General features: G+C 39.7%; 2 protein-coding genes across 5 annotated transcripts in view; one reads left to right on the forward strand and one right to left on the reverse strand.

Annotated features, from left to right (window-relative positions):
• The window catches only part of acsbg2 (acyl-CoA synthetase bubblegum family member 2), a 33276-nt gene extending 27415 nt beyond the window's left edge, over positions 1 to 5861 (reverse strand). Inside the window, exon 1 of the mRNA XM_080032370.1 lies at positions 5710 to 5861. Within this exon, the coding sequence (XP_079888496.1) occupies positions 5710 to 5716 (7 nt within the window). The 5' untranslated portion in view covers positions 5717 to 5861. The remainder of the gene's footprint in view (positions 1 to 5709) is intronic.
• A 7504-nt stretch (positions 5862 to 13365) lies between these two features.
• The window catches only part of rfx2 (regulatory factor X, 2 (influences HLA class II expression)), a 50159-nt gene continuing 40992 nt past the window's right edge, over positions 13366 to 22532 (forward strand). For all 4 annotated transcript variants that reach the window (XM_080032371.1, XM_080032373.1, XM_080032372.1 and 1 more), the window contains exon 1: positions 13366 to 13533. The gene's annotated coding sequence lies outside the window, so the exon portion shown is untranslated. The remainder of the gene's footprint in view (positions 13534 to 22532) is intronic.

Raw genomic sequence — 22532 nt, forward strand, 5'->3', positions numbered from 1 at the left:
GCTTATTACCCGCCTTTATAGCTGCCTTTATGAGCGGCTAAGCAAACAGTGTCTTTGTCTACACCACCACTGTTCTGTTGGCTAAATGAGGTTGTATGGAAACACTGTAGGGACATATGGCGCCAGGCTGTCACAGTGGAAAAGTCTTACCGTTGATAACATTGTCTTTAGGCAAATAATGGGCTTCATTGCTACGCTTGGGTCAACAGCAACACAATATGTTTAGTTTGGATGGATACCATTTTCATTGCTTAACCTCTCATAATTCATTAATATGTTACACAGATAAAGTACAATGTGATTATGAAACTAGAGTTTGAGGATATATCATGACATTTATTTCCGTGATATCTGTGTCCTATCGTCAGCTTGGTTAACTGGTAACACTTTATAATAACTATCCGTTGTAACTTGTTAATAGATCATTAGTAAACTCTTAATTAATGATTATTAATGATTTGTTAAGTGTTTGTTAGCAGTTTGTTAAGGATTTATAACAATGGTAGATAGTTAATAGCTTAATAATTAATCAGTTCATCTGGGAGGTAATCCGAGATTAACTGATCACGTCACGTTCAAGTCCATGGCATGCACAGTGTGTATTGAGTTTATTTAAAAATATTTGAAAATGAGGCTGCCCTCAGTTGCCCATGCACTGTGTATAGTCTATAGCCTATTTCAGCCTCGTCGGTATCTCGGATTACCTCCCAGATGAACTGATTAAATTATTAAGCTATTAACTATCTACCATTGTTATAAATCCTTAACAAACTGCTAACAAACACTTAATAAATCATTAATAATCATTAATTAAGAGTTTACTAATGATCTATTAACGAGTTACAACGGATAGTTATTATAAAGTGTTACCGTTTAACTTGTGAACTACAACCTCCACTCCTATATAAGTTGCGGTGTGGCTAGTTGCCCGGTTTTGACTATAAATTAAAGTTTGAATTCAACTGCCAAATCGTACACAGCAACTTGTATTTCAGCTGTGTTTTACATGTTCAGTGAAATATCGCAATATATAACAATATGGGTGTAAAACGTGATCAGATCCATTTCAAAAGTGTTAAAATATTTTTTTTTTTTACTAAACCATTACCTCATCACAGGATGCACGTCACAGCCTCCAAAACAATAACACATCACCCCTCACTCACCCATTGTCAAACCCTACACACCTCCATGACTCGCTCTCTCTCTCTTTCTAGCCCCTGTGTTTTGTACATCACCATTCTTAGCTGTCAGTGGCATGTTTGTTGTAAGGGATCTGAAAACACATACCAGTGGTGTGTCTGTCTATTGTAACAGCAGCCTATCACCACTCACTGGTCTGTCAGGGACAATCGGGGATTTGGGCGAAAGCGGAAACACACACACACACACACACACACACACACACACACACACACACACACACACACACACACACACACACACACACACACACACACACACACACACACACACACACACACACACACACACACACACACACACACACACACACACACACACACACACACACACACACACACACACACACACACACACACACACACACACACACACACACACACACACACACACACACACACAGGGTTCCAGAGGGGTCACAGAGCAGGACAGGACAAATATTTTCTAAAAACCAAACCCACCTTCTGACATTTAAAAAGGATCAGTGTACAATAATCAGAAATATTTAGTGGCATCAGAAGCTACGGTGGCCTTCAAGGACAAGAAGCTATAATAGTTACTAAAGATGGCATCATCCACCACTGCCTCAAGTCTTTCCACAATATCAAGTGAAGACATATTTAGTTATTTATTCCATAGTAAAACTTTCACCACTATATATTTCTAATATTACACATTGCAACTTTAAAACATACTGAATACTATATTTAATTTCTAAAGAAGTCTGTTGTGAAAAATGCCAATACATTCTACACACTGCCCCTTTAACTACAAAAACAGGTGAAATGGAATCTCTGCATTCTTCATCTCTCTCTCTCTCTCTCTCTCTCTCTCTCTCTCTCTCTCTCTCTCTCTCTCTCTCTCTCTCTCTCTCTCTCTCTCTCTCTCTCTCTCTCTCTCTCTCTCTCTCTCTCTCTCTCTCTCTCTCTCTCTCTCTCTCTCTCTCTCTCTCTCTCTCTCTCTCGTTATTTTAACTAATGTATTTTAGGTTGCCTACTGACAACAAATAAACTAAACTAAACTAACTAAACATCAGCTGTTGTAAAAGACAATCACTCTTCATTTTGCTTCTATAATGTGAAGCACAGCTATAGCAGAGCTCAAGGACATTCAGTCACTGCTTTCTACGGTGGCCTGCAGGGCTCACAGCCAAGCAGACAGATGTAACAGGATGATGTCACCACTGGACACAGGGCTGATGTTTTATTACGCCTCTGCCCTCTTTGTGCAGATGTGAGTGCTGTGGCTTTTCCAGCAGTACATTGTAAACATGAAATGAATGAAGGATACATTCTCATGCAATAGGAATTGTTCAAAGTTAATTGAGCAAAAGATAATTAGTCTGCTCAAAACTCAAAAATCTAGCAGACAGCTGCCTTGACATTTTGAGATCTCCGAGTCCTAACTTTTTTTTATTGTTTACAGTGCATTAAAAATGTAGATAAGTAGAGGGTGTAGGCACTAGGCAGCCCCCCACCCTCCTCCTCTTATATCTTTAAGCCTGGCCATTGTTTAGTTCTTCCGTCACAGGGGGTCAGGGGAAGGGGAGGGGGGCACTGCACTGATCTTGAGAAAGAGTTCATTCACTTGTGCCCTACGTGTCTGGATGAATACATGGCCTCAAGCGTCGGACAGGAAAAGGCTTAAGGCTATTTCGGCTTTGCCCTCCTTCCATTTCCTCTCTTTCCGTTCAAACACATGCTCATCACAACAAGCCCCGACTTCAAATACTTTGACATTTATCGTTTGACATTAAAGCTATAGGGTGTAACTTTTTCATATAAATTAATGTCGGTTACATTCAAGCCATTGCCTAATGAGTTGACATCAAGTTGATTAAGCCTATCAACTCCATAAAGCTCTCTCTGTATTTCTCAGTATGGCAGCGTTTACAAACTGGTGTCACCTCCCGACACTGGTGCAGGAGCTCAGAAAAATCCCCCAAAATGTTGTTGATCATACTGCAAAGAGAAAACCTGGACGTACAGCAGAAGGTATCAAATCTCATGTTTATGCACCGACAATGTTGTTGTAATTACTCAGAATTCCTCGTGGCGTGCAACATAAGTTACACACTATAGCTTTAAGGGTTACTGAGTTATTTGTCTGCAATTTGTTCAAAAACAAAATCGCTTTCAATTTCATCCCATGCTGTGGGTTAACCGATATCACCCGTGGGATACATGCTTGGACTTCCCCTAATATCTGAACTTCCCATCAAGCAATAGCAAAACAAAATGTCTCTTGTTAGGGAAGTACAGTTCAGTTTAGTTTAGTTTTTATTCGCCACATACACAAACACACAAGGCTATGCGTAGTGAAATTCTTCTAATGTACCAGTCCGGCCGTAATTCAACTATATAAAGTGCAAGATTATGATAATGAATGTGTGGTGATAGGTGGTGAATTGGTTCCGTTCCAGGTGATTTTTATTATTTTTGCTTAACCTTAAGATTAACCTGCTCATATTATAATTTTTTTGTCTATAAAACACCTCACCAAGAAACCAGGATGCAGAAGTCTTTAAATAGTGTTTTGCTGCAACAGAATTTCACAAGGAAAATCTGGAATAATACGCAAATAATTATGGCCATTAATTAAATGATGAGCTGATTATCAAATTCGACAGACTGACCTATATACTATTTTATCCCAGAAACCAGCCCTATATTGTACAGTATATCCTCCTCTCCTTGCATCCCATTGGCCGGGACGAATCATCTGATGACATCATAACTGCAACTGGCTGCATTCAGTTAAATCAGGCTGGGATTATGAAAGTAGAGCAGAGTCTAGTGTCTGTGTAGCAACAGATGTTCGATACAGAATTAATGCAACAGTTGGAAAGACATCAACACGTTAACCTTGGAGGCGTCATCATTGATTTCTATGTGGAGGACATGTTTGCTGAAGGCTAGACACTATGCAGGTGAATTGGGTAACACATTTTGAACTCATACAGTAGATATCATCATGGAACTTTGCCAGTTGATTAATACTGATATCTAAATAAAAAATGTTTTGTATTAATTTTTTGTTTGGAGAAATGTTGGAGTGACTTTGCACATTTGGCAATATCTATAACTAATTCTGTGTAAATTTTAATCTCTATGAAAACCAAAATCTAGATGTTTGGGATAAAGAGTTACAATATTCATAAAACATATTATTAGCGTCCAAAGGTTTTACTTAAGAATTTGGATACAGCCTTTATTCATTTTATAAATCAATAAAATGTAAGTTTAGTTGATGTAAGTGCTTTAGAAGTTAAGAAAAAAGCCTAATGTTGAGATAATGGCTGTTAAAGATGGTTGTATAGGAGAAATATACAGATGCGAACAGACAAGGGCTAGTCAAATAAAACACCTGAATGTACATTATGGACCTAAATGTCCCTTTTGGGAATTTACTTGTATTAAAGACGACGGCAAAATAGTCAAAAATGTACCGTGCAGTGCTTGAAACAACAATGTTTTTGTCTGCAGTGTCTCGCCTTTAAAGGGGCTGCCCCCCAAAACAATACCCCCAGCATCCCTGTGAACTTCAATTTTGGGTTAATCCCCCTTTCAAACACAGTAGACAGAAACCCACCCCACCCCTCCCTCTGGTTTGATTAATGCTAACAAGATAACTGCCATATTCACAACACTGTCTGTACCCATATTTCCATCAATACATACATCCCCTAAACGAACTGTATCCCTTACCAGCTGCTGCCTATAAACAGCACCCATGGGAGATTTTATGACTGGGCGTAATCCTAAGCATCCTCCTTACTACACAGCTCCCATGTCAACCCCTTTAACATACTTGATCCAGTGTCAAATATTTGCCAATGCAGACGTTTAAATAACAATAAAGGGCCAGGCTTTAACTGCTTCCTTTTAAAACATTAGATGTAATCTGGTTGAATCCACACAGACATACAGACATAGAGAGAGAGATATGCCGGCTGGGTTACACCCTTTTACTGCAACGCCACCAGTTGTCCACATGTTATGGAGAAGGCTGATTCATATAGGCTACATTTCATACATTATTCAAGTGTCTATCTATCTATCTATCTATCTATCTATCTATCTATCTATCTATCTATCTATCTATCTATCTATCTATCTATCTATCTATCTATCTATCTATCTATCTATCTATCTATCTATCTATCTATCTATCTATCTATCTATCTATCATTTAGACACTTAATATAGCCTACCAGACATGTACCTAGTTTATATACAGTCTATGATAAAAAACCAAACCCACCCCTTCAACTGAATTCTTAACCACAATTGATGTGATAATAATATCCAAATTAATTGATAATAACGCTACTACTTTGGCACAAAAAAACCTCTTGAATCAACTACTATTAAATTCATATTAAATCAACATAGACGTACAAGTAGTCAAGCCATTTTCCCAAGCATCATTCAGCTAACAACACCAACCGGTTTCCCTACCAAACCAGATCTGTCAATGAGGGACAACGTTAATTCAGATACTTACATTGCATTGCTGGAAGCTATCTCTTCTTCCCCCCGAAAGTGTATTAGGTAAATGGTCCACTTTTCCTTTCTGTAAATACTGGTGGGCTTCAGTTAATCACACACACACACACAGTCACACACACAGACACACCAGATGTCCACCGCCGCGCCTACAACTCTAGCACTAAAGCATCATCATTCATTTTCAGTTTCAAACCCTCAGCCGGCTCGGTTGGTCCCTCCCCCCGTGAAAAACCACACCCAGAAACAGAGAGGCAAGCCAGGCCCGCTTCCTCCCAGACACACACCCCAACCCCCTACCGTCGTGAAGCAACACAATTGGTTGAAACTGCTCACACCACAAGGCCCATCTTCCATATAAGGTCATGCAAGCCAAATGAGTGAAGGTGGGGGATACACACACACACACACACACACACACACACACACACACACACACACACACACACACACACACACACACACACACACACACACACACACACACACACACACACACACACACACACACACACACACACACACACACACACACACACACACACACACACACACACACACACACACACACACACACACACACACACACACACACACACACACACACACACGTTTGTACGGCTATACTTGTGAGGACATTCATTGATATAATGCATTCCCTAGCCCCTTAGCCTAACCCTAACCATCATAACTAAATGCCTAACCCCAACCCTTATACTAACCCTAACATACACCTAATTAATACCTGAACCTTAAAACATAGTGTTAACCCTCAAACAGCCAGTTCCGTCTTAACGTGAGAACTGGCCAAAATGTCCTCACTTTAAGGTCTAAAACTCAGTTTGGTTCTCACAAAAATAGTTATACCAGTACACACACACACACTCTCTCTCTCTCACACTCTTGACAGATAATGCTGCTGTGGAACTCTAGCCCATCCCCCTACGTAGACACGTACACACACACACACACACACACACACACACACACACACACACACACACACACACACACACACACACACACACACACACACACACACACACACACACACACACACACACACACACACACACACACACACACACACACACACACACACACACACACACACACACACACACACACACACACACACTGCAGCTATGCCGGCGGACGGGGTAACTGTCGGACAAACCGCGTTCGCAAAAGGTTTCTGAGGGCAGATTGCAAATGCAGCTGTGCTCGTTTGGCTTCATGACTTTCCATTCATTCTTATCTTTTCCACTGACTCTATTCCCTCGAATGCAAACTGCAGAGACGCCCCAGCATCCTATCTGACTGACATTATTTAAAATATCACACAAGATTAAAATTATACTAGAAAGAGGAACAATAACAAACGGTCAAGGTGTTGAAAACTCATTTGGACAAAGCCAGTACGGTACCGATTTAGTAGCTACAGAATGGATGGGGCAAGATGAAGGACCATATTAGTGAAAAGTACTGGTATGCAATATATATTTGGTATAATATCATATGTGGCAATGAAATGCATCTTGTTGAACTGCAAACTTATATATCTGAGCACACGGGAACCTTTTATTTATATTTTATTATAATTTTTTATGTTCTTAATATATCATTTGTGTTTGTTTTGTTCAATACAGTTTAAAAAATACTTTAAAATGACTTTACCTCAACCAACTAAAACATTTATGCAGTAATATAAAGATATAATGTTTTGAGTACTTTTTAAGTACATTTGGCTGATAATACTCATGTACTTTTACTTAATAATTGATTTTGGTTTTGCATTGTTACTGAATACTTGCTCCACCACAACAGAATAGTATGATTCAATTCAGACTCTAATTAAAGACCTACTTCACCGGTGGAAATATGAAAGTGTATTGAACCCTGAGATCCTATGTAGTTTAAATGTGCAAACCTTTTAGGAATCGGTTCATCCGGTCCCACTGTCTAACCCTACATTTTCCCATGCGTGACATCACACATGGGAAAATGTAGGGTTAGGATTAACAGGACAGCTGGGCCAAGGGAAGACTGAGGAAAGACTGAAGGAAGAAAAACCTCATTCATTGTATTATAACAGTGATTTTATTATGATAGAACGCCGGTTCCGTATGGGTGAAGTATTCCTTTAAGCTTCTCATTGAAATAAAAACAATAAAACATAGCTAGGTGTATCACAGCATTACCGAAACAGGTGAGCCGCTAATACATTGATGACAAACGTAATGTCTTGTGTTTCAAAACCCTGATTTTAGCCCCCTGGAAATAACTCATCAGAGCTGTCACTCAAAGCACATAGCTTGACGAGCCCAGCCTGTATATCTAGTTGTGTGACCTGATATACTGGGTGGTAAAACAAAGGCAGCTACTCTCATAGGGGAAACTACTGCAGGAAGGGAGACTGATAAAATAGACCATTTTTTTTTTTTTGCTTCCGTGTATTTCTGGTAACTAAGAATGTCAAAACAAACTTAAGTGAAAGCAGGTCATGGCCTCGCCGTAAACGTGACGAAATCTTTGTAAAGGAAGAAATTACTTTAAGACATTTAAAAACAAATATAACACAAAAAAACGCAATGTTTAATTGGCTGTATTAACTTTTTGGTTGATTTTTAGCTTTACACAGTTAAATTGCCAAAGTAAGTCATTTATAAAAAAAAAGGTAGTAATAATTTTGGTTCTGTAGGCCCCTACTCGTATTCATTTTCTTCTTTCTCATTCACAACATTGTAGGATGAACTGAAATGTTTCTTTAAAGATTCACAGCATTGAACACATTTTATATTGACACAAGTTGTACCGTTGCCCAACTCAAAATGAGAGTAAATAAAAAAAAATTAAAAAATAAAAAATCTCCCCTTGTGGTTTAGACTAAAACAAACTCTCACTCACACAGTTTCCCCTGAACGCCTCCAAATGTTCAATAGGTGAATAGTTCACTGTGAGGATGTGGAAAGAACACACAGTACATTTCCTCTTTCTAAACCAATTAAAATACGAGGAGATAAAGCAACTGACAATGTGATAAGCTTGACATTAAACATCACAAGAAAATTATTTTCCCCACTACTACCAGTACAATTGATAATGAGAATAAGAAAAAAAATTCACATACACTTTAGAAATTTAAAAAAAATTCCTCCTGCTTGACACCACGATTCCTTGTACTACATCTTATTTATCACGTGTCTTAATATGTCAACATCAGCAGTCTAAATATAGGCCTGTCTCCAAGATGCGCGGATGACATAATAAGATGCAGTGTGTGTGTGTGTGTGTGTGTGTGTGTGTGTGTGTGTGTCTCATCTCTGCACTATAGAATGATCCAGTGTCAGCCAATAGCCAGTGGAGATGAGACACTCAATGACCACCACACCACAGTGTCACTGTCACGTGACCGGACCCTTGTGCTCATGCGCTATAACGTTAGCCTATCGTTAGCCTAGCAGGATGCATTTAGTGCTGATACATCCTGATGCACACACACAGAGAAGGTTACTGTCGGTCAGTGACACTCACACACTCTGTCTCTGTCATACCACTCTGATGCTGCTGGGGAAGAAATGTCATCAGACCAGTTATCAAGCACAGCACTGTGTCAATAAAGCCTTTATGATCCGTGTGTGTGTGTCTCAGAGTGAGTGAGTGAGTGTGTGTCTCAGAGTGAGTGAGCGAGTGAGAGTGTGTGTATGTGTGTGTGTGTGGGGGGGGTGTCAGAGTGAGTGAGTGAGTGAGTGTGTGTGTGTGTGTGTGTGTGTGTGTGTGTGTCCTGTTCTAATCTGTGAACCACACACATTATGTCTTCAACAGGGGAGACGCAAAATAATCAGTTATCAAACATGGCCATGGCACTATGTCAATAAGGCTTTTATGATCCTTTTATATACACAGCTACCCTGCATATAAAAAGCAATAAATGTATAAAATAAATATATATATAAATAGATTAAAGCTGGCCCCACATTTACCAGCTGCTACATTCAATACATCAATTGTTCTTCTCGGAAGACTCTGAGGTTTCCCTCCTTTACAGTGACGAAGAGCATACACAATAAAGACAATTACAAGGATAACATATAATGAGCAGAGAAAACTGAAATAAAATAGGATAAAAATTAATATATATATTAATTTAAAATAGCCTAAGTAAAGTATATAAAATACAGAAGAGCAAAAATAAAATAAAACGGATTAATACATCATTCATTATATATAATATGCATTATTCTAAAAAGGGGTATTTTGCTTTTCATGCAAATACTTTTGTACTTTTATGTATCTCAAATCTCAACATTTTTATACAGCTTCAAAATGTCACTGAAATGATGGATGTAGCTACTTGCATTGAAGTGTATTCAAATCATCAAAATTCATAGTATTTGACAGTAATGCAGAATGGCTTCTTTTTGGTGTTCTATTATGTTATATTTTAATATATTATATTACATTATTTAATTTTCTACTTATTGGATAGTTGTATTGTGTAGCCTACGTACTTTGAGCTGAGTTTGAGTATTCTATATAGAGTTCTGTAGAATGGTAATGATCCATTTAGGATATAAAAACAGTATGTCTTCTACAGAGAAAACGCAAAATAATCATACATTTTAAAATATCAAAGTAGGCTACAATAATATTCTCCAGAGACATAGTTTTATATACAAGATTATTTGAATACATCGTTAGAATTTAAAACTACAGATCGCGGACAACTTTGACAGCGTGACATTCGCTAAGGCTCATGGGAAATGTCGTTTTTTGAGAATGCTAACAAAATCATCTTTTACTTTGGGTAAAATAAAGAAGTGTTCACATGTAACCATCCACCACAGAATTAAACGCTTAGATTATGGTCAGAAAACCTCAGTGGCATATTTTAGATTTGAATATTTTAAATGTTAAATGAAACATGGCAGTTAGTGTTACAGACGCTAGTGGAGCAGATGCTAGCCGGTTGCTAGCTAGCCAAAGGGGCGGGATTCCATCTCCATGGATCCGCTGTTAGCGCTTGCCTCTGCGGCGTTGCTATTGGATATTGTGTCGGTACGCGGAGGCTTCCCCGGTTCAAATGAAACTAGGTACGCTAAATAAAATAACTGAGAATAAAGCTATAACACAGCGTCGTAAACATATAGCTTTAAACGCTCATGTGCTGATTTAATATATTAGTAAACGGCGTCACTCATTTGTTTAAAATAATTAGCTTAATTTTCAAAGAAGACTTCAATTGAATAAACAACAGGCATGATGCCAGGCTGATGTTAACTAGAGTGAAACATGATAAACTAGCCTAACTTTAAATAAGGGACTCGCACACGTAATCAATGGATGAACGTTGGTGTGACTTACCCACTAGAAGACGTGAATGTACCTCGTTGCTTGTGAGTGTGTCGCAGTGTGTTCAGTTGCTTCCTTCTTCTGGTAGACTGTCAAACTGAGAAGCCGCTCTGTGACACCTGTTTTACTGCTCTACACCTTCATTGTACTATCTATGCTCTACACTCACCTGACAGCCACACGATCCACCACTTTATGAGTTACTCATTCTCTTACGTTTACCTCTCTAGCATAGTTATAATGTTTATAGGCTACCCTATTTTAATTCACATCTGCAAATAATGCATATAGGCCTACCTATTTCCATTTTACAGTGTTTTATCTCTTCAAATTATAATATGTTTTACATTCTTTCATAGGCTATGTTTTGCCTAAATAGCCTATATTAGTACATTATACATTTTATTTTTATTTGTCAAATGTCTTTGCACTATTTATGTTGCCTGTGTATCAAGGGTCTCAGATTGTCACCTCACGTGTTTGTTCCTCTTTGTACATTTTTTAATCTTGCGATGTTGAAGGTTGCCAACACCAACTCCTGTAATTGATACTGCCTACACATAACAAAAAAGGATCATGAATCGTTAAGATAAGATACGATAAGATAATACTTTATTGTCTGTTTGCACTGAAATTTTTCTTGCAGTACAAGCTCCCAACAATAATACATGAGTACAGACGTGAAACAACATGTTAGGAAAAACAGCCTAAGCTCTTTCCCATTTAAAAACATAAATACACTTCTCGTTCTATATCTATACCTAGGTTATATAATTATAAGTATTGACCTTTGCTCCACTTAAAAAACTCCTTGTATGTTAAAACTTACTTGGCAACATACAGTATATATGGGTTGAGATATGCTATAGTGCTGTGTGCTGTCAATTATCTTCAGCAGCTTGTATAACATCCTTCTTCTCACCACAACAAACTATATAGGATCCACAGCAGCACATAATACCTGCACTCTTCTCATGTTAGAATTGTTGACTGCTTTCTGTGTTTTTTATTGCAAATTTTAGTTTGGCTATTAAGTTGTATTTTATGTGTATTTAATGTCTGGTGTATTGTGTATAAATTTGACTTTTGACTTATCGAACACACAACCTCCATGTTCCATTATTTTTCAGTCCAGTCTTGTGTCCAGATCTATCTATCTATCTATCTATCTATCTATCTATCTATCTATCTATCTATCTATCTATCTATCTATCTATCTATCTATCTATCTATCTATCTATCTATCTATCTATCTATCTATCTATCTATCTATCTATCTATCTATCTATCCATCCATCCATCCATCCATCCATCCATCCATCCATCCATCCATCCATCCATCCATCCATCCATCCATCCATCCATCCATCCATCCATCCATCCATCCATCCATCCATCCATCCATCCATCCATCCATCCATCCATCCATCCATCCATCCATCCATCCATCCATCCATCTATCCATCTATCTATCTATCTATCTATCTATCTATCTATCTATCTATCTATCTATCTATCTATCTATCTATCTATCTATCTATCTATTTTTTTTACACAAAATGAGTTTGCATTGATATTTTGGTGCAAAAAAAAAACAAAAAAAACAAGTGCTGTAAATGTCAAGAATGATAATCACTGTATGTCAAAGTCAAGTGTAATTTCATAGCATGGTATGAAGTAAGTCATAATGTAAGTGTGATATTTCTTTGTATAGTATGGTGTTACAAATATTGATGTTTACAACCGCAGAGAAAATAGTCTCTTAAAAAGCCTATTTTGCCTATTTTACTGGCTGGCATAAGGTGTTTACTTTAGTTTGGTAAAACAAATGAATCGATAATGCCACATAGAACGATACTATCAATGCCCTAGCCTAGACCGCCCCCTAGTGGTTACATTCAGACGTACAGCTTCATTTTTAACTGGGCGTGATAGATAGACAGTTGGATGGATGGATGGATGGATGGATGGATGGATGGATGGATGGATGGATGGTTGGATGGATGGATAGATAGATAGATAGATGGATAGATAGATAGATAGATAGATAGATAGATGGATAGATAGATAGATAGATAGATAGATAGATAGATAGATAGATAGATAGATAGATAGATAGATAGATAGATAGATAGATAGATAGATAGATAGATAGATAGATAGATAGATAGATAGATAGACTATAAATAAATAAATAGATAGATCCTGCACATGGGCGCCCCCTAGTGGTTACATGTTGGCCCCGCCTCCTTCTGCATAGTGAGGGCGCCTCCTGTGACGTAACGTTCGAGGGTAGCAACAGTTGCCTCGAGAGTAGACCCCCTCGCGCCATAGTGACTGTAGCCGTGGAGATAGTTACTTACCAACGGGCGAAACACCAAGCAACAGCAGCAGCAGCATCTGGAAGTCAACGAGCGAGTGGGAGAGAGAGAGAGGAAAGAAAGAGAGCAGAACTTTTCTCAAGGCAAAGGTGAATATATTTTATTAACATGTAGATACTGAATTCATCGCTCTGGTATCGAACCCGTTCCGTTGCGAGCAAGTCTTGGTTATTTTCCACAACATAACTTTCTTTCTCCTCTGTGGCGTTAGCCCTCAAGTAAAAAAAGAAAGAAAAGAAACGGCTTTCAACTCTTCATTTAAACTGTCGTTCACCTTATTGCTGACACATTAGCTTCCTGCTTTCAAAGTAAAGATTGGAGAAGAAGAAAAAAATCAATATCCCACCACTGCTACTTTATTCTAAAATGTTTTATGTTTAGCGTCAACGCCAAATGTTATTCAACTCCCACTTTCCACTTGTTGCTACGCTTGTGTGGTGGCGTTGTCGAGATGTGAACGCACTTCCAGTTCAGTCCTAGCTGTAGGATGGATGGCCAGAGCTACATTATGGCTAATGCTAACTCATAAAGACAACCAACAGTAGCAGCGATGAGTGGCGAGTACAGTTGTGAGTTTTATCCGATTTTGTCGCGTTGTTCGCGGCAGCTCTGTCTTATTCGCCTCGGTCTCAACACGGTTAAACTTATTTATTTTGTGTGTCTTTTTCCGGCTTTGAATTGTGTTGGTTTGTAAACAGGTGGGAATGTGGCAGGCTACCGAGCGTTAGCAGCGTTGGTTGGTTGTTCCTGTAGCTCAAAATTCAATATTCAAGAACTTTATTTGTCAGTTTACAGTTACACACGCTTGGGTTGTACAGTAAAATTGAAAGTGTCAACGATTCCCGTGTTGATAAGCAAGGAAGTATAATTAAAAAAATATTAACAATAGACAGTTGTACAATGAAAAAGAATAAGTCAGTCTTGTAAAACTGTAACTAACGTCCGCTTTTGAGGGTGCATGAACTCAGCATGATGTCTTTGATTTTCAGCTCGCAAGCTCCTTTTATAGCAGAGATTTCCAACTCACAAATTGCAACGTAAATTTATTGAAAATATTAACGAGCCTAGTCAAGCAAGCATATTATGAACTATCTGCGTGTGCTTGAAGGCTCTTCATCGAGAGGGGGAAACTACTAGACTTTGTAATTATGATTTTTAAGGCTAAAGAACTGTGTGATCTTCTATGTAATGTTCGAGAATGATCCCAGAGCCTATTAGGTTTGGAAATAATTTGACAAGATTACCTTGATTTTTTTTGATGGATTAGTTTTTAACGCGTAGGATAACAAATAGTTGTACTAAAAATAGTTTTTTTTTTAAATGTGGAAAAATGAATGTGTGTGTGTGGGTGTCAAATTCACTCTGTCAAAGTGGTCCAGATAATATGTTTTGATAAACCAATTTGATTAATTATTGAGATGTGCGTGAGTGCATTAGCCTGTTATTGTAGAGAAATGCACCCTGTGTTATTGCAGCTTGGGTCATCATAATTAAATGTAATAAATTCACATTGTTGAGACCGAAATATGAGCTTTTTAAAACCATTTTATTCACAGATCTCCAGTGTACATTAGTTACCGTTAGGATGTGTGTTATTCGGCATAGGTGTATTTAATAAGGTGCATACATCAGGGTTTGAACTTTCACAAAGTTTTTGTGTTTTTTATCATTTCATAAATGGCTTGAAGAACTAGATATGTAACAGCTAGGTGGTGCTATGATGATGACAGTTCTTTTATATATTGCTCTGTGTTGTTTTGAGCAGTCTTTAGTGAGAGATGGGTTATCTATCGTTCTGATTTCTATGTTCTTTTTGAAATATCCATCACATTAAACCCACCTGCATGTGTTTATATTAAGCTGCATGAAGCATTGAGCCAAGTAAGTACCATCGTCCGTATCCTTCGAGTTTCACTGATACTATAGTCGCTTGAGAAGACATAATAGCAGATTGTTAGATTGTTTGCTAATCAGCCAAGTTGTCCTCAGTGCCACTGCTCCATTGTTCTAGCAGCAGGTGTCATTAGGGTTGCTTGTTTGACCTCTCTTCAGAGTTCAAGATTAATTAGTATCTATCTATCTATCTATCTATCTATCTATCTATCTATCTATCTATCTATCTATCTATCTATCTATCTATCTATCTATCTATCTATCTATCTATCTATCTATCTATCTATCTATCTATCTATCTATCTAATATGTGCAACCAATGAAAATTACTGTAGTACTCCAATGATTTTATATTGCCTGCCTGGTTCAACTAGATTGGCCGTAGAAGATTTTTTTAGCATTTTTGAATAACATAACGCCCCTTCTTTTTCCTTTTGGGAGTATTTGTCCCTCGAGTCACATTAAATATAATGAAGTGTCTTCTCAGAGACACCCGGACGTCAGGTGCTCGCTCATTTGTAATGTTGTTGGATTTTCCATTGGAGCATTAGGAAAAACATCTTCACGGAATTAAAAACAATGCACTGATATAAAGATGGACTCAGTGATTCTGGGAGTATGATTGTGTGAATCGGTGAATATCTCCTCATGATATGCTACCTGTACGTACTGTGGATTTTCTTTTTTCAGTGCACACACACACACACACACACACACACACACACACACACACACACACACACACACACACACACACACACACACACAGAAGCTACAGGTAAGCAGGTTGTGAGGAGATATTCACAGATTTTTTATTTTTTTTTACATAATGTGTTTTTGACAGCAAGCGTTCTACCAGAATCACTGACTGCACCTTTAACTGAAGACTTCGCTTGTTTTGAAGTGTCATAGAAGAAAGAAACTTCACTTTGATTGGTCAGAAAAACGTACACCGCAGCTCCAAAGAAAATAAAGACATGACTGTGCTTAAACTGTGTGTAACCCCCACCAGGCACGCACACACACACACACACACACAGAGCAGCCCCCATGTGAGCCCGACACTGTTATGTTTACATGGCAACTCGATATACAAATACACCCAAGTCATGGAAGGAAAAAGGGCTGGAGTGGGCCAGGGGGCGAAATGTTATTCTTTTAAAAAAGTCAGTGTTTCTAATCAGGTTATTTTCATCTCCCTCTTTTGTGGTAAAGAGTGTATGTGGCTTTAGCTCAAAAGGAGGAGAATTAAACAAAGCACAAAGCAGCTGGTGCTTGAAAAGATATTTACAAATGTATTCCTGGCTTGTTTAAGTACATATTATAAACAAGAATTTCGAAGGTCGAAAAATCTCTTTTTATTTTTTCTGTTGTGTGTATTCATTTCAGTATCCGAGCTTGTCTATAGCCTTTTCACACATGCTGCAGCCTTTCCCAGCACTATGGGCCCATGATGATTAAATGAAAGCCAGAATCGATTTAACAGGAAATCTGCTCTGGGAATTTTTTTTTTTACACCTCATAGCCTGGTGGTAACAGTTGTGTGAATTTGGAAGGTGTGTGTGTGTGTGTGTGTTGTCGTGTATGTGTGTGTGTGTGTGCGTGTGTTGTCGTGTGAATGTAAAGTATATAGGAACATTACTAAGAAGGGCACGTACTGCTAGTTACATCCTTATGTCCGTGCGATTTAAAGACAGCGCCAATTAATAATTTGATCCGTGATTTGTTTTACAACAGGGGCACTATGAAATTACAATGAAAAACCAACTTCAATCCACTCTTCAATAATAGCTGGAAATCAGACAAACGCTAGAACAAGAGACCTGGGGCCTATTGCATAAAAGTGGAATTAAGATATCCAGGATGATTGATAAAGCCAGCCTTGACAAAGTCTAGCCTGGGCACTTTGGGCATAAACGCCAATCCAGGATGAACAGGGGCTGCTTTGTCAAGCCAGGTGTAAGTAATTCTGTTAAGTGCCAGCCCACAGCTTTCAGAAGTAGACCCAGAGATCGAACACAGATTTACTGATGGAAAAATGGAAAAGACGGCCCATTTTCCCACAATGCCTTGTAGTTTAAACCGTAAATCAGGGTGCAGTTCATTTCATAAAGCAGATGTATTCTCTGCCAACTGATCTTGATGTCCCTGCATTGTTTTATGATAAAATAGTTGACAGTGAGCAGTCTGCAGGTGCATTTAAAAAATAGAATATCATGGAAAGTCCATTCAAAAAGTGAAACTATCATAAGCCCCTTTTACACAGAGATTGCGGCATATTGACGGAACAACATCACTCCAATATGCCGGCTTTGCTTGCTTCTGTGTTATTTACACAGAACCAAGCAACGCCGGCCTGCTGGCGCATCAGTAGTCCCTTTTACACAGCGCTCCGGAATGAAAGAGGTGCTTGTAAACAGCGTCAGGTGTGACGTAAATATTTAGCGCCGCGCCGGTCAGCTGCTTTACAACAACAACAATGGCCGGTGAATTGAGAGCAGAAGTGCTGGAGCTTGCAGTAAGAGGGCCGTATTTTACTGTCCCCACGATGTGCCAGTTGATCTCGCTACGCGCTGAGTCCAACATCACTGGGACAGTTAACCAAACTGACTAAATCAATCCGACCGCTTCACCTCTGTGTGTGTGTGTGTGTGTGACAGGTTGGTTGTGAGCGAGTCTCTTTGTGAGGCCAGCGATCTGCCAATCAGACATACACATACACACAGTGTGTGAAGTCACGTTACTGTAGACAGAAATAAAGTGTGGATATACGCTCAGACTTAGGATAATAATAGCGGCGGCGGAATGTGTTAGCAAAACAGTAGCTCTGTGGCTAACAGCTGAGCCGGAGCCTTCAGTCAGCTGAAGCAGACAGTCTAGCGGGGCGAGCAGACTATTCCCCCGTTACTAGGTCGACCTTCAAGCTGAACAAGAGCCCTCCGCTGCGCGTCGGGCTCCTGCTTCAGCTTGTCGGTCTTTATTTCTAGCAAGTGACCCGTTCGCTATACTTTATCCCTTACTTAGCCTAGCCTAGCTTTCCATTGTACAACTTCTCCTGGGCAGAAATAGACTCATACACTCTGCAAAATGAAGCGCGGGGGTTTGGATTGAGCAACGGACCTTATGATCAGCTAGATTATACACCGTTCCTTTTATTTGGTGATTTTTACGGGACATCAGGCCGCCGTGGTTAATGTTAAACACACGTCCTTCAACTGCTAACATGGTCGCATGTTTAGAACGTAGACTATGGAACGTCAAACGCCCCCCTGTTCCGCAACAACAAGCTGGAGCATTTAAACAGAGAGGCGGAACTGATCGTGTCGGGAATCTTACTACCCCCCGAGGTAGTAAAATTCCCGGAACGATCACTCGCACCTTTCTTCCCTCGTTCCGCAACTGTCGCATTTACACAGCAGGGCGGAGGGCCGAAAGGCCGGCATATTCCCGGCTTTCACTGGCTGTGTAAAAGGGGCTATAGATTCATTACTCAAAGTGAATTATCTAACCTGCTGGATAGGTGATTTGACCTACTCTGACTTTGTTTTCACTTTACGCTGCAGCTCCGACTGAAGAAAGAGTCACTGCCACAACGCGACCCTGTACAGTTTAAAGCAAAACCACTCCATAGAAATCTCCATCGGGATATTTTTATCATGTACTGATGATTTTACGTTTGATCGATCATTTATCTGATCAGTGCGGGCTGAATGCGGCCACCTTACACATTGTATTGTATGTTTCTCATTATTTATTTATTTATTAACAGGATTTTTTTAACGTCTGTGCCACTGAACATAGGCTATTTATGTCAGGTTGAAATGTAATTCTGCGGCTCGTTACTGTTCACTTGCGTGATCACAAAGTCACAGACGAGCCTCGTTAAATAGCCTAATATGAATATAGAAATTATATAATAATTAAAACTGTGATCACTAGAGGACAAGGAATCTGGTAATAAATCAATCAGGATCTACAATGGAAACTGTCACCTTATGTGTCAGACGTTAATGTCTTTCACTCCCCACTTTTTTAATGTGGTGGCACTTTTTGTGTTTTATTTATAAGAGTTTATATTTGTATGTGATTGACCTACTTGTTATAATTGTGAATTAAAGAGACGTATTTCGGAAGATGTACACACAGCTTCGTTGCTTCATTCATCTTCTACCTCAACATCTACTTTTTACCACCGTCCTGGCCCCTTGGGACCCTTAACAAACTGACTTATTTTACTGTCTACTAGCACCATAACCAGTGGAAACTGTGTCTTGTTATTATTCACCGCTAGGTGATCGCCGGCAGTAAAACAAAACGAAGAAGAAGGTTTCTTGTTTCCGGTGGAGCTCCTCTCCCCCATGGGTCCGCAGATAGGTGCCTCTCTCTTGATCAAGCTTTTTCTTCTTCTTTGGTGTGGACTTTGACAGTGTATATACTCTACATAGACTCGTTACTGCCCCCCACTGGACATCTAGCGCGCACATTACCGTGTCATGTGTGAAAAAGGCACGAGGCGGGAATGTCCTACAATGGAGCTGAATAGTGAAAATCACTAGACTAGCTACTCACGGCGGAAATGATTCTTTCGGCCAATCAACGGACGGCAGTGTGTAGCTCCACCTTTTCGGCACCCTTTCAGGCGGCTGGTACCCCAATGGAGGAGTACCGAAAATGGGAGCGGCTTAGAGCGGTTAGGCTCGCTTTTATCCGTACCCTACCCAACTTTTGGAAAATGGAAAGCCAAAATAACCGGACCAAGCTGCTCTGACCCGACCTGCTCTAGTCGGTGGAAACGAGACATTAGAGAAAGCACTGCTCCTTCTCTAGGCCTCCCCTCCTATCCGCTGTAGCCCGTCTTTTAAGCCATCTCTCTGGGGTTTGCTCTCATGATCGTGACCAGCAGTTTCCACTGTCTGTTAGCCGTGTGGTTGCCATTTTGAGTGTTTAATGGACCCATGTGTGTTAGCACAGTGCAGCTATCAATAGGACAGCTGCAACAGTGATCTCTTGGGCAGCGGGAGCGACCTGACACAGCTTTTGGTCACATGTTCTGTGTGTGTTTTTGTGTGTTTGTTTCTAGGTGTGTGTGTGTGTGTGTGTGTTGTGTCGATGTGCTTGTGTGTGTGTGTTGTCGTATGTGTGTTGTCGTGGATGTGTGTGTGTGCGTGTGTGTGTCAGTGTGTGTTTGCTCATGCTGTTTTTAGCTTATCGTGATGAGGCCTAATGTTGCCTCGGGGGAGAAGTGCTCAATCCAATATGGTGCTACAGATATAGACATGGAGCCAGTCACTGCCATCAGTATGTCACTGTTGTTTACAGTTAATCACTGACAGCGTTTACATGCACTGCATATTCTGATGAAGGTGTCACCATGCTTGTTGTCAAAATCATTTTTTTCTCATAATCAGCTACCTCTCCGTACTGTGTGTTGGCATGCCGCACGCCGAAAATCTGGTGTTAATACACAGCCTATGCTCTGTAAACTGGTAGGTAATCAAAAGGTAGTAGCTATCAACATCATGCCAGTTTACAGAGCCTAGGCTGTGTATTTACGCTGTTTTTTTTTAAGGGCACATTGCACACACAGTACGGACAGATAGCGGAAAAAGAGGAGATATTCACTGATTTTTCACAGTGATTTTGACTCCGCTTTTAATATTGGAATATTGCTTTGCATGTTAGATGTGGTCAACGTAGCATGGCGTGTTATATCTGTCTCTATGCTAACTGAACTGCCGCGGCACATTTAATCGTCTGATTTGAACACAGTATTTTAATGGTTCTTCCCATAACATCTTCCAGTCAAAAGGCCGTCAGGAACCCGCAGAGCAGAGCAGGGGAACGGAGAGGAGAGGAGGATGCCTCGTGGGGCTTGTTAAGTGGAAAATGAATAGTTCCATTTGTGTACACACGAGAAATGTTTCACTTTCCCTAATCTCCATAATTCATTTAATTGTGAAGAGATGTTGTTGCCCCTTTTGAAGTCAGTACTGAGACAGACAGACAGTGACGTGCTAACTGTTAGCGATTTGTTGAGAATCCTCGTTGAAAGGGGAAAATAGTTTTTGAATTGTCCTCGAGACTCTCTCAAGTCTTCCTCACAAGCAGCAAGCAGCAGCAGCAGCTCCGAAGGGGTTTGGGAAATCATTGTAACTAACTGACTGCCTACGCTTCTGCTGCTGCTATGGTTACCACAAAACAAATCTTGTCATGTAGCAGAAAAAAATGTAGCCAGAGCACAGATCGGGCCTGGTGGCAACAAGTTGAAACTTGTAAGAGAAATTAACTTTTTTTCAGACAGTCTGTGTGTGTGTGTGTGTGTGTGTGTGTGTGTGTGTGTGTGTGTGTGTGTGTGTGCGTGTCATCGTCATCGGGGGCATTCTTAACATTCCACCTGTTTGTATCCACGGTTACACAACTGCTAATTAAATTTCCTGCCACAAACAGCAGACAAGGCGGTGACATTTGCATCACAATGGAAGACCCCCCCCCCCCCCCCTAACCCCCTTCTTCCCTCCCTCTCTCTTTTCAGAAAGGAATTGTAGCCCCCAACACACACACGCACATACACACATACACACACACACACACACAATCCCCTCCTCACTCTGCCTTTTCTTTTGTAGCATTTTAGTCCACTTTTGTTAAGAGTTGTTTATTGGGCTTAAAGAAGGGCTTATGTCAGTGTAAACCACCTACAAAGTCATTACAAGAAACAAAACTTTTAGACCTTTTTAGTGGACCAGTTTTGCAAAATATATTTAGTTCTTCTGATGTATTGCTTGCTTGTTGCAGGTCTTTTCGGGAGCTCTTTAATTAGGGGACTTGGAACAGTGGAAGGGGACGCCATTGTAGCAGGTGGAAACTAAACTGTTGTTGTTGCAGCCCTTTAGATCCATTTTCTCACCTTTTAAAGAGCCATCTCTTCCTACTCATTAACTGCAAAGGAGAGCACATTGTCAATGTTGCAATTTTCAATATGGGGAGGGGGGGGGGGGGGGCGGGGGTTAATATCAAAACACCATTGTATACCAATCATGTTAGTGTAGGTGATAAAAAGCATATGTATTTTCTCGTGCGAGTGTGTGTGTGGCAAACTGTAGCCAGAAGAAGTTAGTAAAATGTCGCCACTGACAAAGTTATGGTAGATAAATGGATCGATAGATAGATAGATAGATAGATAGATAGATAGATA

The sequence above is a fragment of the Ammodytes marinus genome, assembly GCF_949987685.1.
Source record: "Ammodytes marinus genome assembly, chromosome: 8".
In the NCBI taxonomy this organism is placed as follows: domain Eukaryota; kingdom Metazoa; phylum Chordata; class Actinopteri; order Uranoscopiformes; family Ammodytidae; genus Ammodytes; species Ammodytes marinus.